Source organism: Alligator mississippiensis, chromosome 5 (genome assembly GCF_030867095.1).
Source record: "Alligator mississippiensis isolate rAllMis1 chromosome 5, rAllMis1, whole genome shotgun sequence".
In the NCBI taxonomy this organism is placed as follows: Eukaryota; Metazoa; Chordata; order Crocodylia; family Alligatoridae; genus Alligator; species Alligator mississippiensis.
The window spans coordinates 149683608-149695356 of NC_081828.1; the positions used below are offsets into that span (position 1 = coordinate 149683608).

The 11749-nt window shown below is 40.4% G+C and overlaps 1 protein-coding gene across 12 annotated transcripts in view; it reads left to right on the plus strand.

Moving 5' to 3' along the window:
• Positions 1–11515, plus strand: part of ZNF385D (zinc finger protein 385D) — a 752238-nt gene extending 740723 nt beyond the window's left edge. For all 12 annotated transcript variants that reach the window (XM_059728861.1, XM_059728862.1, XM_059728856.1 and 9 more), the window contains 2 exons: positions 573–674; positions 5530–11515. In XM_059728861.1, the coding sequence (XP_059584844.1) occupies positions 573–674; positions 5530–5763 (336 nt within the window). In that variant the 3' untranslated portion in view covers positions 5764–11515. The remainder of the gene's footprint in view (positions 1–572; positions 675–5529) is intronic.
• Positions 11516–11749: the final 234 nt, after the last annotated feature.

An 11749-nucleotide genomic window follows, 5' to 3' on the forward strand; every position in this document is an offset into this window, starting at 1 on the left:
CTATAAAGGAAAATTATTGTAAAGTCCAGTAGATTTTTTTACAAGTGAATTTCCTGTAGCTATATTGCCACTCAGCATGCTACACAGCAGACTTTCAGGTGAAAATGTGAAAGGTTCTCTGTCCTATGGATACTAAAATCCTCAGACCACTTTGCTTATGAGTAGGGAATGCCCCTGTGTTTTTGAGAACTGCTCTGCAGCTATTGGTTACATATTTTGTGCAGGATGGGATTTTTCAAAAACATTCAGCATTGCCCTAACTCCCTTCCTGCAGAAGTCAGCAGAGCGGAGACATGCATTGATTATGGTGGTAGTAAAGTTAGGTTGAACACTTTTCAAAATATAGGTATAATACATGCAGCACAAGCGAAAGCTTCAAGTTGAAACAAGTCTAAATTATTATTAACTAAGGCATTGGTTTATTTTATTTTGCTGAAATAAATTAACACTGTTGCGGAGTACAATAGTCACCAAGACACTGGACCATCTTTGTGTTAGTAGTTGAAATGTACTATGAATGCCATGATATTCATTGGAGGAATTTAATTTTTCTAATATTCTTTTCTTTGCAGCACATAAGCAGTAGAAGACACAAAGACCGAGCTGCTGGGAAGCCACCTAAACCTAAATATAGTCCTTACAACAAACTTCAAAAGGGAACACATCCTCTAGGGGTAAGTCCATTATTTTCTTTCTCATGGTGTCCTACTAAGTAGAATTTTCATAAAATACCATTGAAAAATGTTTTTATAAATATGAAAATGCATGTTACAGGATGGAGGAGTGCCAGCCAATATAGCTTAGGACCTAGGCTTCTGATTCTATGGCTTGGGGCAGTTTATAGTTTTGGAGGAGAGGAAAGAAGAAAATGGCCTCAAATTATAAATGCCCTGCTCAGTACCCAGATAAGTCATTTGAAGACTTTCCATTGATTTCAGTGACCAGTGGACTATGCCTATAGGCACCCTTCTTGGAGCTGTATAGGAGATGATTGTAGACAGAAAACCCATGGCAGGGTTATGAGGAAAAAGAATATAGATAGAAGACAGTTCCCAAAGATTCTGTCTGCATCAAGCACAATGAATAACACACAAAGGTGTAAGGCTGAGTTTGGGAAATGAGGTCTATCACCAATTATGCAAAAAAAAATTGTATTTTTTATTCTAATTTTGTATTTAAAGAGCTGGATAAAAACTAAACAGTGAAAAATCTGTAGTTTTATTTTTGTGTAAATTCAAGCCAGGCCTGGTCACATTATTTTCCTACAGGAGAAACTGTTGGAAACTCAGATCTTGTTAGCTTCAAAGATGTAATGTCAAATTATAAAATTATATTTTAAATAAAATCCTAGTGTCCTGTTTTTAGTTCAGATGTGCTCTAATTCTCTGGTTGTGTAGTGCAGTGGAAACCAAACCTTTTGGCAGGCATGCCACAATATAGCCCAACCCCCTCATCCACTGCTACGCTGATCCCTTTCCCCTGCTTGCCAAGCATCTCTGCTTTCTGTTCTCTGCCCTTTGCTCCTTTCCCAATATTCTGCTGTGCTTTCTACTTCCTGCCCTATATTTGCAACTGTGTTATCTGTCCCCTCCCCACTCTGCCACATACAGAGACTGCTTGAACCACTTGCGGCATGCATGTGGCAACTTAGCTGCCCCTGCTAGAGTGGGTGTATCCTGACACACCTCTATTCAGTGATCTTTCTGGGTTCCCTATATGGTCTTGTGTAATGCAATGACCTGATTAATTCACGATTTCAACTGGAGTGTTTGAAGAATGATTTTAACAAATCCCTGGAGATCTGAATTTCAAAAATGTATTTGTGTGTTATATTGTGTGCTTGCTGCATTGGAGACAGATGTTCAGGGTCATTGTCTTCAAAAGTCTAATTCTCTTCCAACTGATTTAAAGACACCACCTTTAAAATGGGGGGGAAGAAGGGTGGGGAGCAGGGCTTTTATTCTGAGTAGCCATTATGCCTCATTCATAACCATAAGACACCCATTAAAAATCTTAGCAAGTGCTGTAATTCTATTCAGTGCATTACCTGGCAGATCCATTGGTATGAGAATGACCTCATAGACTATCTCATGAGCCCTAGGGATCTCCAATACCTAAGAATAAAACAGAATAGAATAGAATAGAATAGAATAGAATAGAATAGAATCGGCACAGCAAGAAATGTAGGACACGGATTACCAAAATTTCACTGACTATATATTATTGCATTCAGGAAATTCTTGACTTCAGCAGACAAAAATAATCAGTGCATAATTATAGTTACTTATTTATATTATGGTGGCATTTAGGAATCCTGGTCAAGGATCAGGGCCCCAGTGTGCCACATACTGTGCAGACAAGTAGCAGAGAGGAGAGTTGTATGTCAAAATGCTCACAAGCTGTATATCAAGCAGGATATAACAGGTGGGCAAAAGAGGCAAATGAGATGGGAGGTGTGTCGTAAGCATAAGCTAGCAATAAAACAAGTGGAGATCCACAGAAAAGTGGAGGCCACGATAAGGTTAAATCAGTTCAGAATTTTTCCTACTAGAAATGAACATGGAAATGACTGTCATTTGGAACTCAAGTGAAATAGGCAACAATCCAAAAAAGCACTAATTTTGATTGTAAATGTTTCTGATGAGCTCTAAAGCTGGTTATCTTGTTTTGCTCAAGATTAAGTGCTTTTCATGTTACTTAGGCCCAAATTCTCTTGCTCTTTACATGTATACAACAGGTCTGCATAAGGTATACATTTCTATTCAGCCAAAGCCCAGGTATAGCAGGTATTAGATGCTCACCAAGGTGAGCCCTTCCAGGTTTTTAGCTCCAATTTTAGCTCCATCATTAAGCACCTCTAGCTGAATGGTTAAAGCATGTGTTAGGAAGCAGAAGACCCAGGTTTTCTAGTGGCTTGCCCAAAACAGTTTTGAATTGCTAAAAGAAAGAGTCTTTACTATTTCCCAGGTGATGGTATTCCATAGTTTAATTCAGCTCACTCATAGTAAGTACATGAGGAGTCATCCTCTCTCAGTTGATGCAACTAGCACAGGAAAAAGCAAACTAAAAAGAAACAAGGTTGTTATTTAGCTTTTTTGGCACTTTTCAAATCTATGGTTAACATACTGAAAGAGCTCATGAAAAATATGCTAGTATATGGTTTATCTGACGAGCTATTTTTAAAATAAGGATAAGGAACTGTTTTAAAAGTAAATAGAGTACATAAAAGGAGGGGTGGATGCCTTTGCCTTACTAAAGAGTGTGCTTGTGCTTTTGGGTGTAACAGGTATCAAGAAAATTCCATTAGCTAGATTTTCATTGGAACAACTGGGAGCTAAACAAAGCAATTCACTTTCACAGAGCAAAAGCTGGGACAGTCCCAGATGCTCCACAGCCAGCAAGTAACAGCTCTGAAATTAATGGTGGTTGTTCAGTTTTGGGGTCCCGTGCACCTGCACAATTTTCAAGCATCAGCTCTGATAGGGACTTTGCCATGTACTGACCCAGAAGCATTTTTTTCAAATTCCTGATGAAAGTCCCACTTCAGAATTGGAAACACTGGCCACAGGCCCCAAATTAGGAACTTTCCTGGAAAATCCTGAAGACCTGGTTACTTTAAAGTTAGGTGTTCAACAGCCATTACTTTTCAGTAAAGTATTTACCTTTCCTTTTTGCCATTAGAAAATTTCCCTTCCCCTACTACCCAAAAGTCTTCAATGATCCTGAGGCCAGCAAGTAGGGGAGGAAGTATTAAAAGATACAGATGGCATCTAAAGAAAAACTGAAATTTTGATGCTGGGTTAGGTTGATCACAAACAGGTGAAATTCACTGTTGGTTTATGCCAGATTCTTCTGTCCTGTCCCATGGGAGAATCCTTCAGCATACAAAGAGCTATGTGGGTGCATTGGGGTGTGATTTGTATCCTTCCTCTGTATAAGTGGGAAAATGTGGTTTAGTTAAGTAAGCGAAGAATGCCTATACTTATAGTAAGCATAGGCACACCATTGTGTACAGCTTACTAAGTGATACACTGTCATCCCAGGGATAAATTTGGGATACCTTCTGCACCTCTAACAAATGATTGTGCTCTACATGAGACATTTATTGTGTAGCTGACTAAGTAACTGCACTGTAAACTTCTCGGTGTCTACACATGGATCCCTCTTAGGGCACATGAAACTAATAAACTCTGCAGCAGGGTAGTCTTGTAAAACACAAGTATGTGGCAGCCCATGGAGGGGCGGGGGGGGGGGGTGCTGCTTCCCTCCTCCCCCTCCCCTCGATCTCCATGTGCTGTATGGGGGGCTGGCTGGGGCACAGGGCTTCTCAGCATGATGGCTGCCTGCCAACTAGGCCCACACTGAAGCACCCTGTGCCCCAGCTAGACCCCCTCTCACTTCCTGCAGCACATGGAGATGGGGTGAGTATGAGCAGCTGCTTGTTGCTTATTGCTGTGGAGCCTTTTCATGCACAGCAGCACACATATAGGCACTGCCCTGGCTGGCTGGGGCACAGGGTTTCTCAGTGTGAGGCTGGCTGGCTGGCAGGCAGCCTCCACACTGAGGCATCCTGTGCCCCAGGGCAGCCTCTTGGCAGCACATGGAAACAGTGGGGGAAGGTGGGGGAGAAGTTTTCTCACTGAGACTCCTGGTTAGCCCTGGACTGAGAAACCTTGTGCCTCAGCTAGCCAGGGCAGCATCTACATGTACACTGTTGTGCATGAAAAAACTCCTGAGCAATAAGTTCCAGAGTTTATTTGTTTGCATTAATCGTACGTGTAGACAGGCCCCATAAGTATGAATGGTGTCTTTAGTTAGAAAGGTCAGCAAGAGGTACCGTCAGGTTCATAGATGATGCAGAGTGGGAAATAAGAACTGCATCTCCCATTCAGATGCATGAGAAATCAGAAGGCTTCCATAGCTGTTGCAAGATAAGTTTTATTATATTCTTTTGCAGTGGCTAGAGATAATAGTCACTCATAGATGCTCCTATTTTAAATAGATCTTGAATCACAGCAGAAGTGAAAGAACCTGTGTTGTCATGCTCTGAAATGGGATGTGTTTTCTTTATGTTGTGGTCTTCATCATCAGACTGTCCATGTGGTTGCTTCTGAATTGATTGCTATTTCTTTCCTATTCAACTCTTGCAGGATCTCTGAACACCTCCTCCCCTGTCCCTTAATGTGTGTGCAGATTGTGCTTGCTCAGCCCCCAAGGATTCACTTTGATTTTTTCATTTGAAATGGCCTATTAAATTATAGGTCTCTATGATAAGATGTGAAACCAAGATCAAAATAATATCAGGTTTCAGTAGCCTCCACTAAAACATCACTGAGATGCTCGTTCCTAATTGGAGTGTATGACATAGCATCTTCTTTGGAAACTGTCACAGAGCTGCAGCTCACTTTTAGTGTCAGTGATACCACTCCTCTCTCTTTTTGATTTGTAATCTAAGAAAAGGTACCTGTCATATGGCTAATACGAACAAATTCTGTTTCTTTCTGTCTTTGTTTGTTCTCTTCCCCACAGGTAAAATTAGTATTTTCAAAGGAACCTTCAAAGCCAATGGCTCCACGTATCTTACCAAACCCACTAGCAGCTGCAGCAGCAGCTGCTGCTGTGGCTGTGAATTCCCCTTTCAGTCTTCGAACAGCCCCAGCAGCTACCCTTTTCCAGACTTCAGCACTTCCTCCAGCACTTCTACGACCAGCTCCTGGGCCTATACGGACCACCCATACTCCTGTGCTGTTTGCTCCTTACTGAACTCCAAACAGGAATCAGTTGTACTGCAATAATTTTTCAAAACAATTCAAAAAAGCAAATCAAGAACATTGAACTATGCAGTGTTTATTTATAGTTTAAAGTATATATGAAGAGCCAGGACTTTTGATAGAGAATTGGACAAATTCTAAAAGGGGGAAGGGGCAGTATTTTCTCCAAATGAGAGCATTCCTCTTGAATACTGATCGTTTTAGAAGTGATCTCCAGCATTGAGTCATAGTGACCTATAGAACTTATGAAGCCTTTTTGACTGTGCTTTTTGGCACATGTTTCCCTGCAATGTCTTTCCTGCTTTATGAAACAACTTACAAATTTGTCTAAAGGGCATTAACTGGTTCCAATGTACATAAAATACTTTATTCTGTAGATTAAAAGAAGAAGAAGAAGAAAAACAGAAACACTGTGAATAGTAGTACCCTTACTGATCCTCCTGCCAAATCAGCTGTTACCGGGTATTTATCTGAACAAAAATAGATACAATAGATGTCTTGTAAAACAATAGTAGTGTGTCTCTATCTATGCCACTAGGTTTCTAACTGAGTTGCAAGAGATGAAATGAACAAATTATTTCACTTTGGTAAGTAGCCAAGATGATGATGACAATGTGGAGCTGTTCCTAGTTGGCAAATTTTCTTTTTATCACCTGTAGGGGAAAAAAAAAAAACAAGTTCAGAGACATAAAGAAGTTCTGTGGTTAAGACAAATTAACAGCTAAAGAAGATTTAGCACAAAAATCTGTAAACTGTACACAAAATAGGGCAAATTTCTATGTAACTGAAAATATGTGTGTGTGCAGTGCTTGTATCCAAAAGCAGTAATTCATACAGAGCAGAAGTTCATTAAAGGCATAATGGTGGACAGCAAAAATATAATATTATCATGAGTTAAGCATAACTCATTAATGCTAGAGCAATGGGAAAGACAAGAGTGGGTTACTCATGGTCATGACTAGCAAATTAAAATCAAGAATGAAATCTTGTGCCCATTGAAGTCAACAGGCCATTGACCTGTTGCCTGACCTCAGAGGAGTCAGGATTTCACCCCAACAATGGCAAACATTATTTTTATATCATACCAGTGGGAGTACCTGCAAGTAGAGAAACATGTATTGGATCTCCCTTCCTTCCTTTTGGTATAATCATAAAAATGGCTATGTTCTCTTGGTTTATCTCCTACTAATAGGATATAAAATGTGTTAATGTGCATTCTTAATACAAATAGCAAAACACAAGGCACCTGTTATAACTGCACATCATGGGCGAGGAATAAACACAACCCTTAGGATCCTAGGGGACCCTAAATTCTATAGCTGATATTTACATACTGACAGCTTAGAGCCTTATATATTCACTATGAGGCTGAAAGGGGTGGATAGTGTCCCTTTAAAATAAGGTTTATCAGGGGTATATATAGATATATTGTATATATGTTAGAGTAAGAAAAATAACTTATAAACAGAAATTCTACTATATAAAGTCATTATATAACCATTCAAATTCACACGTGGGTCATTAGGTGGTAAGTAACAAACAACAGAAAAAAATTAGACACGTCTCAAATCTCTGATTCTTGCTGGCTGCTTTCCCCCTAGGGAGCTGAAAAGTATCTATTAATATTATAGAGTGGGCTGCTCAGTTACAAACAGCCACTCTGATGCGTAGCTAAGTGAAATGCCTGCCATACATTTAAGACAAATAAAAATTAAAAGCATAATTTAAGTTTAGGTTTGGGGGGTGGATTTAAAAGATTTTATACAAAATGTATTAATGCAAAATATTGGCCATGTTGTTGCTATATAAACCTGCTTGTGGTTAATATTAGCAGTTTGAGAGGTGTACAGGATGGGAATAAACAGCACTTTTGACTTTCAGTTCATCAGTGAGCCTGCCATACCCATTAGTACTTGCCATTTTTTAAACTTCTCTGCATATAGATTTTATAAAAAAGTAATAAAGAGAGAAAGAAAAAGTTCCATGGATGTCTGTGTCTAAAGAATTCCAAAGAGATGCTTTTATTTATAAGTATTAATTAAAATAAGTTCTATATTAATGATGTATGTATATATTATTTCTCCCATTTTATTTGCAAAAGTGCGTGCCTTGAAATCAATAGTCTTGTGGTTATATTCAGTTTAATCAGGCGTAGGACATAAATTAGATGCTGTGGTGATTTCAGGGCTACTTCATTAGCTAGACTGCTTTAGCCTAAGATTTTCAAAAAACAGGAAAATCAAGCTAAGCATCGGAAGCCATATTTAGGCATCTAAAATGTGGGCAGATTGCTAAAACTGCTCAGCACTCAGCTACATACAACATGGTCATAGAGAAGCCCACCCTTAAAATGCTGAGCCTGTCACTCTGCACCTTGGAATATGAATCTACTTGCTTAGGTGTGTGCATATAGATTTTGGGACCTAACTTTAAGCTCCTCTCTTAAAAACTGTGTTCTTAGTTTTTTTAAGATATTCAGCCTATATTCCTCATGCAGTAGTTGTAATGCCATCAATACTACTGTTGTGTAAAAATCCCTTATTTCATAGAGCCAAGGTTTGCAAGCTATGCTCCGTGAACCACTGTTCATCTTCAGAGCCTTTCATAGTGTCCACAGACTGGAGCATTTGACAAACAAGCAGAGGGCATGGGGTACTCGGAAAGGAGATGGTCCAGGAGAGAAAATGAAGTAATGTGCAAAATGGAAGAGTGGGAAAACCACCAATAGCTGTGCATGGCCTGCTGGTATGTGAACACCTGTTGTACACCCTGCCACACGGATGCAATGCCACTAAAACCAGTGGGCTGACCTTTGTTAAAATTTGGTGGCCTGTGGCATGTATGGAGGCACAGTACTTAGGGCAGAGTTGATACAAGTTTTGCTAGGAATAAACAGTGTCATTTCAACTATATTTACATCAGTAAATTCACAATGACACTTTCTGTTTTCTTGGACCTCTTTTGTCACAGTGCTCTATGGAACAATTTTTGTTCACACAAGTCTCTTCTAAATTTCAGCTGTAAACAACAAACTCAATTCTTTTTATGTCTCTTACTCACTACCTAATAAAGGAATAAGCCTAAATGTTAGAATGTATGGATTTCTTGTGCCGTACTGTCCCACCACCTGTTGACCAGCACCTGTTTGTCAGTAGCAGATCAGCATCCATTAGGATCCAGACTCTTCTGGTAAACAGCTGTTTGCTTAATATTTTCATAAATAAAGGTGAACAATACTGGCAAAACAATCTATTTGGTCAGTGGTGGTTTAAAGTCAAATGCATGACCACAGTGTTTGAAACTGGGACTGCTGTACTTAATTCTCTTTGCACATACTTGTGTTAATAGACCCAAGAGAAAAAACACAGGAAGGGAAAAATGTCTTCTCTTAGCACAGCAGGACCAGACAGAAACCTAAAGCCTATGGAAACAGGTCCCATGGCCTGAACAAACTACTGTTTGAGGTTCCTAGGCTACTTTGTTTAAATCTACCTCAAGTGTCTCTAAACTGCATTGCAGCCTGCAATATAGACTCAAGCCGCATACAGGCATTCATTTCTATTGGAAGATATTTCTTCCAGTAGAAAAATATCAGGCAAGCTCTCCAGGCAGGGGCTGCTCCTTGGGCCATCCCCACCCATAGGGAGCTCATTACTGGTCACCCTGTTCTCTCTCCTGACTGGGTGGAGGGAGGCTGTCAATGTGGCAGTTGCCACAGAGACCTGGGAAGAGCTCCCACCCTAAGAGAATGCCTCCTATTGCAATCCTGCCATTCAGCTGATTGACAGCAAGGGGTATTGCCCTATGGCAGGGGCCCTCACAAGTCTCCCCTGCAGGAGAACAGCCTTTGCTCCTTGCACTTCTCCAGCTTGACCTGGAGAAGTGTGGGGAGGGTCATTCAGCCATTGTGGCAAGGCATCCTGCCTTACCCTGCACTGCTCTGGACTGACCCAGGGGTCAAGAGTCAGGCATCTACAGGCTTTTCCTAAGCCTCCTCTGTCTTTTAAATTGTCGCCCCCCCCCACCACTACCTAGCTGAGGGGCAGGGATGGCAAGAGCAAGCCTGCAGGAGCAGGGAGTGACAGGTGAAGACACTTTCCCATTTGCAGCTCCATTCCATTGCTTTCCATTGCTGCCCAGCTGAGTAGTAAGGCAGTGATTTAAAAGCTGGTGGCTGGGAGCAGGGTAGCTCTACTCCCAGCCACTTGCTTTTTAAATCATAGCCCTTCTGCTCAACAGGGCAGTGGGGAAGCAAGCAGCTTGCAGCTGGCAGCTAACAAAGCCCCTGCCTCTTCCTGAAACTGGGCACTGCCTGGTTTAGAGAAGAGGCAGGGAGCAGTGGCTGCTACTCCCCTCCTCTCCCAGTCTGTGAGATGAGGGGAGTGGCTGACCCTGCACCTTTTCAAGGCTAAGGTGACACCATGTCTTGGGAAGGAACAGGTGCCTTCCCCCCAGCTCTACTCCTCCTGGTACCCAGGAGGAATTAAGTCAAGGGAAAGTATACAGACATTTAGTCTTCTGGGAGAAACTCTTCTGGGAGCCATTTAACCCTGGTTATTCCAGGGTTAGTTTTCTCCAGGAGCTCTGGGAGCAAAAACCTGAATATCTGTGCACCTTTACCTTCTATGGAGAGAATAGCAACTCTCCCAGTAGAAACTGTATGTCTGTTTCTAGCCTAATTGAAATGGGTGCTAGCCTGGAGAGAGGGTACCCTAGCTGTTATCAGTCCCTTTCATCAGATATTTATAAATTCAAAATAAAGAAACACCATTAGGGTAGGAGCAGGGGCCTTTATTTCCCTTGTGTGTCTACTTTTAGACATATATATTATACTTAGATTCCTTAAAGAGAAATTAGATTTGGATCTTGGTCTCCTGCACCCTAAAAATTGTTCTACCTACCAAGCTAAAGAGTCAAGCTCCAGTGAATGGTTAGTTATTTATATACAAGTGGAACAGCTCCAACAGGAAAGAGTCTCATTCCACCAGCATCAACTACACATGCTGAAATTTGTCATTGCAATAGAGAACAACCCTATCAAGGGTGAAGGGATTTACCTGAGATCCAGCAGGAGACCTGATTTCAAATCCCTGCTCTGACTAATTTTGAATAAATAATTACCATGTCACTGGGCCACAGAGCAAGACTGATTTTAGCTTGGCAGTTGTAAAAGTTACCTGAGATGTCAGTCCTTGAGGCAGGTCCCTAAAAGGAAATATGTAAGGCAAGAACTTGAACCTGGATGTCTCACTTAGCAGGTGAGAGCCTTCATTACCAGACTATTTTGGGGTCACCTTTAGATTCATGTTTGGGTCTTGTTCTGATGTGTAAGGAAAACAGTCTTCAAGACCTCTGAATATTATAATGGAATATAATTCTTGTTTGCTTGCCACCCTGAGCTCTGAATTCAAGTGAGGTCTTTAAGCTCCATTATTATTTAAAAAATGAAGACCAACAAATAATTGTAAAACCATGCCACATAGGCAAAATAGTGTCTCCTTGTTAGCATAGGTACTAATAATGGCTTATAAAGCCAAGATCTTTTTTCAAATTTAGAAAATACAGATTTTAGGTTGATATATGGCATGAACTATGAAGATTTCAAGGTCAATGGTTTATATGTTTTGATTGCAAAAACAGCAGTGCACAAAACAGCTGCAAATCTACAAATGTTGAGATACTTGTTTGATGAGAAACTCAGTTTAAATTGTATTTAATATTAATTAAAAAGTCAAGAGTTAAAATTGCTTTGGCCTTACTTGAAAGAAAAGTAGAAGGCTTCTTTCTTGAGCCAAAACATTTTGGATCATGTTTTCATACTGTAGTCACACAAAGCTTTTAATTTTGCAAAGTGTTTTGGAACACAGTTTATATGAAAGATACTCTTCCAACTCAAGTCATAATGTACTGAAAATGTGGTCAAATTTGACTCGCACCTTTTTCTATTAATAGTAAAAGATATGAGGAATTAAATGATA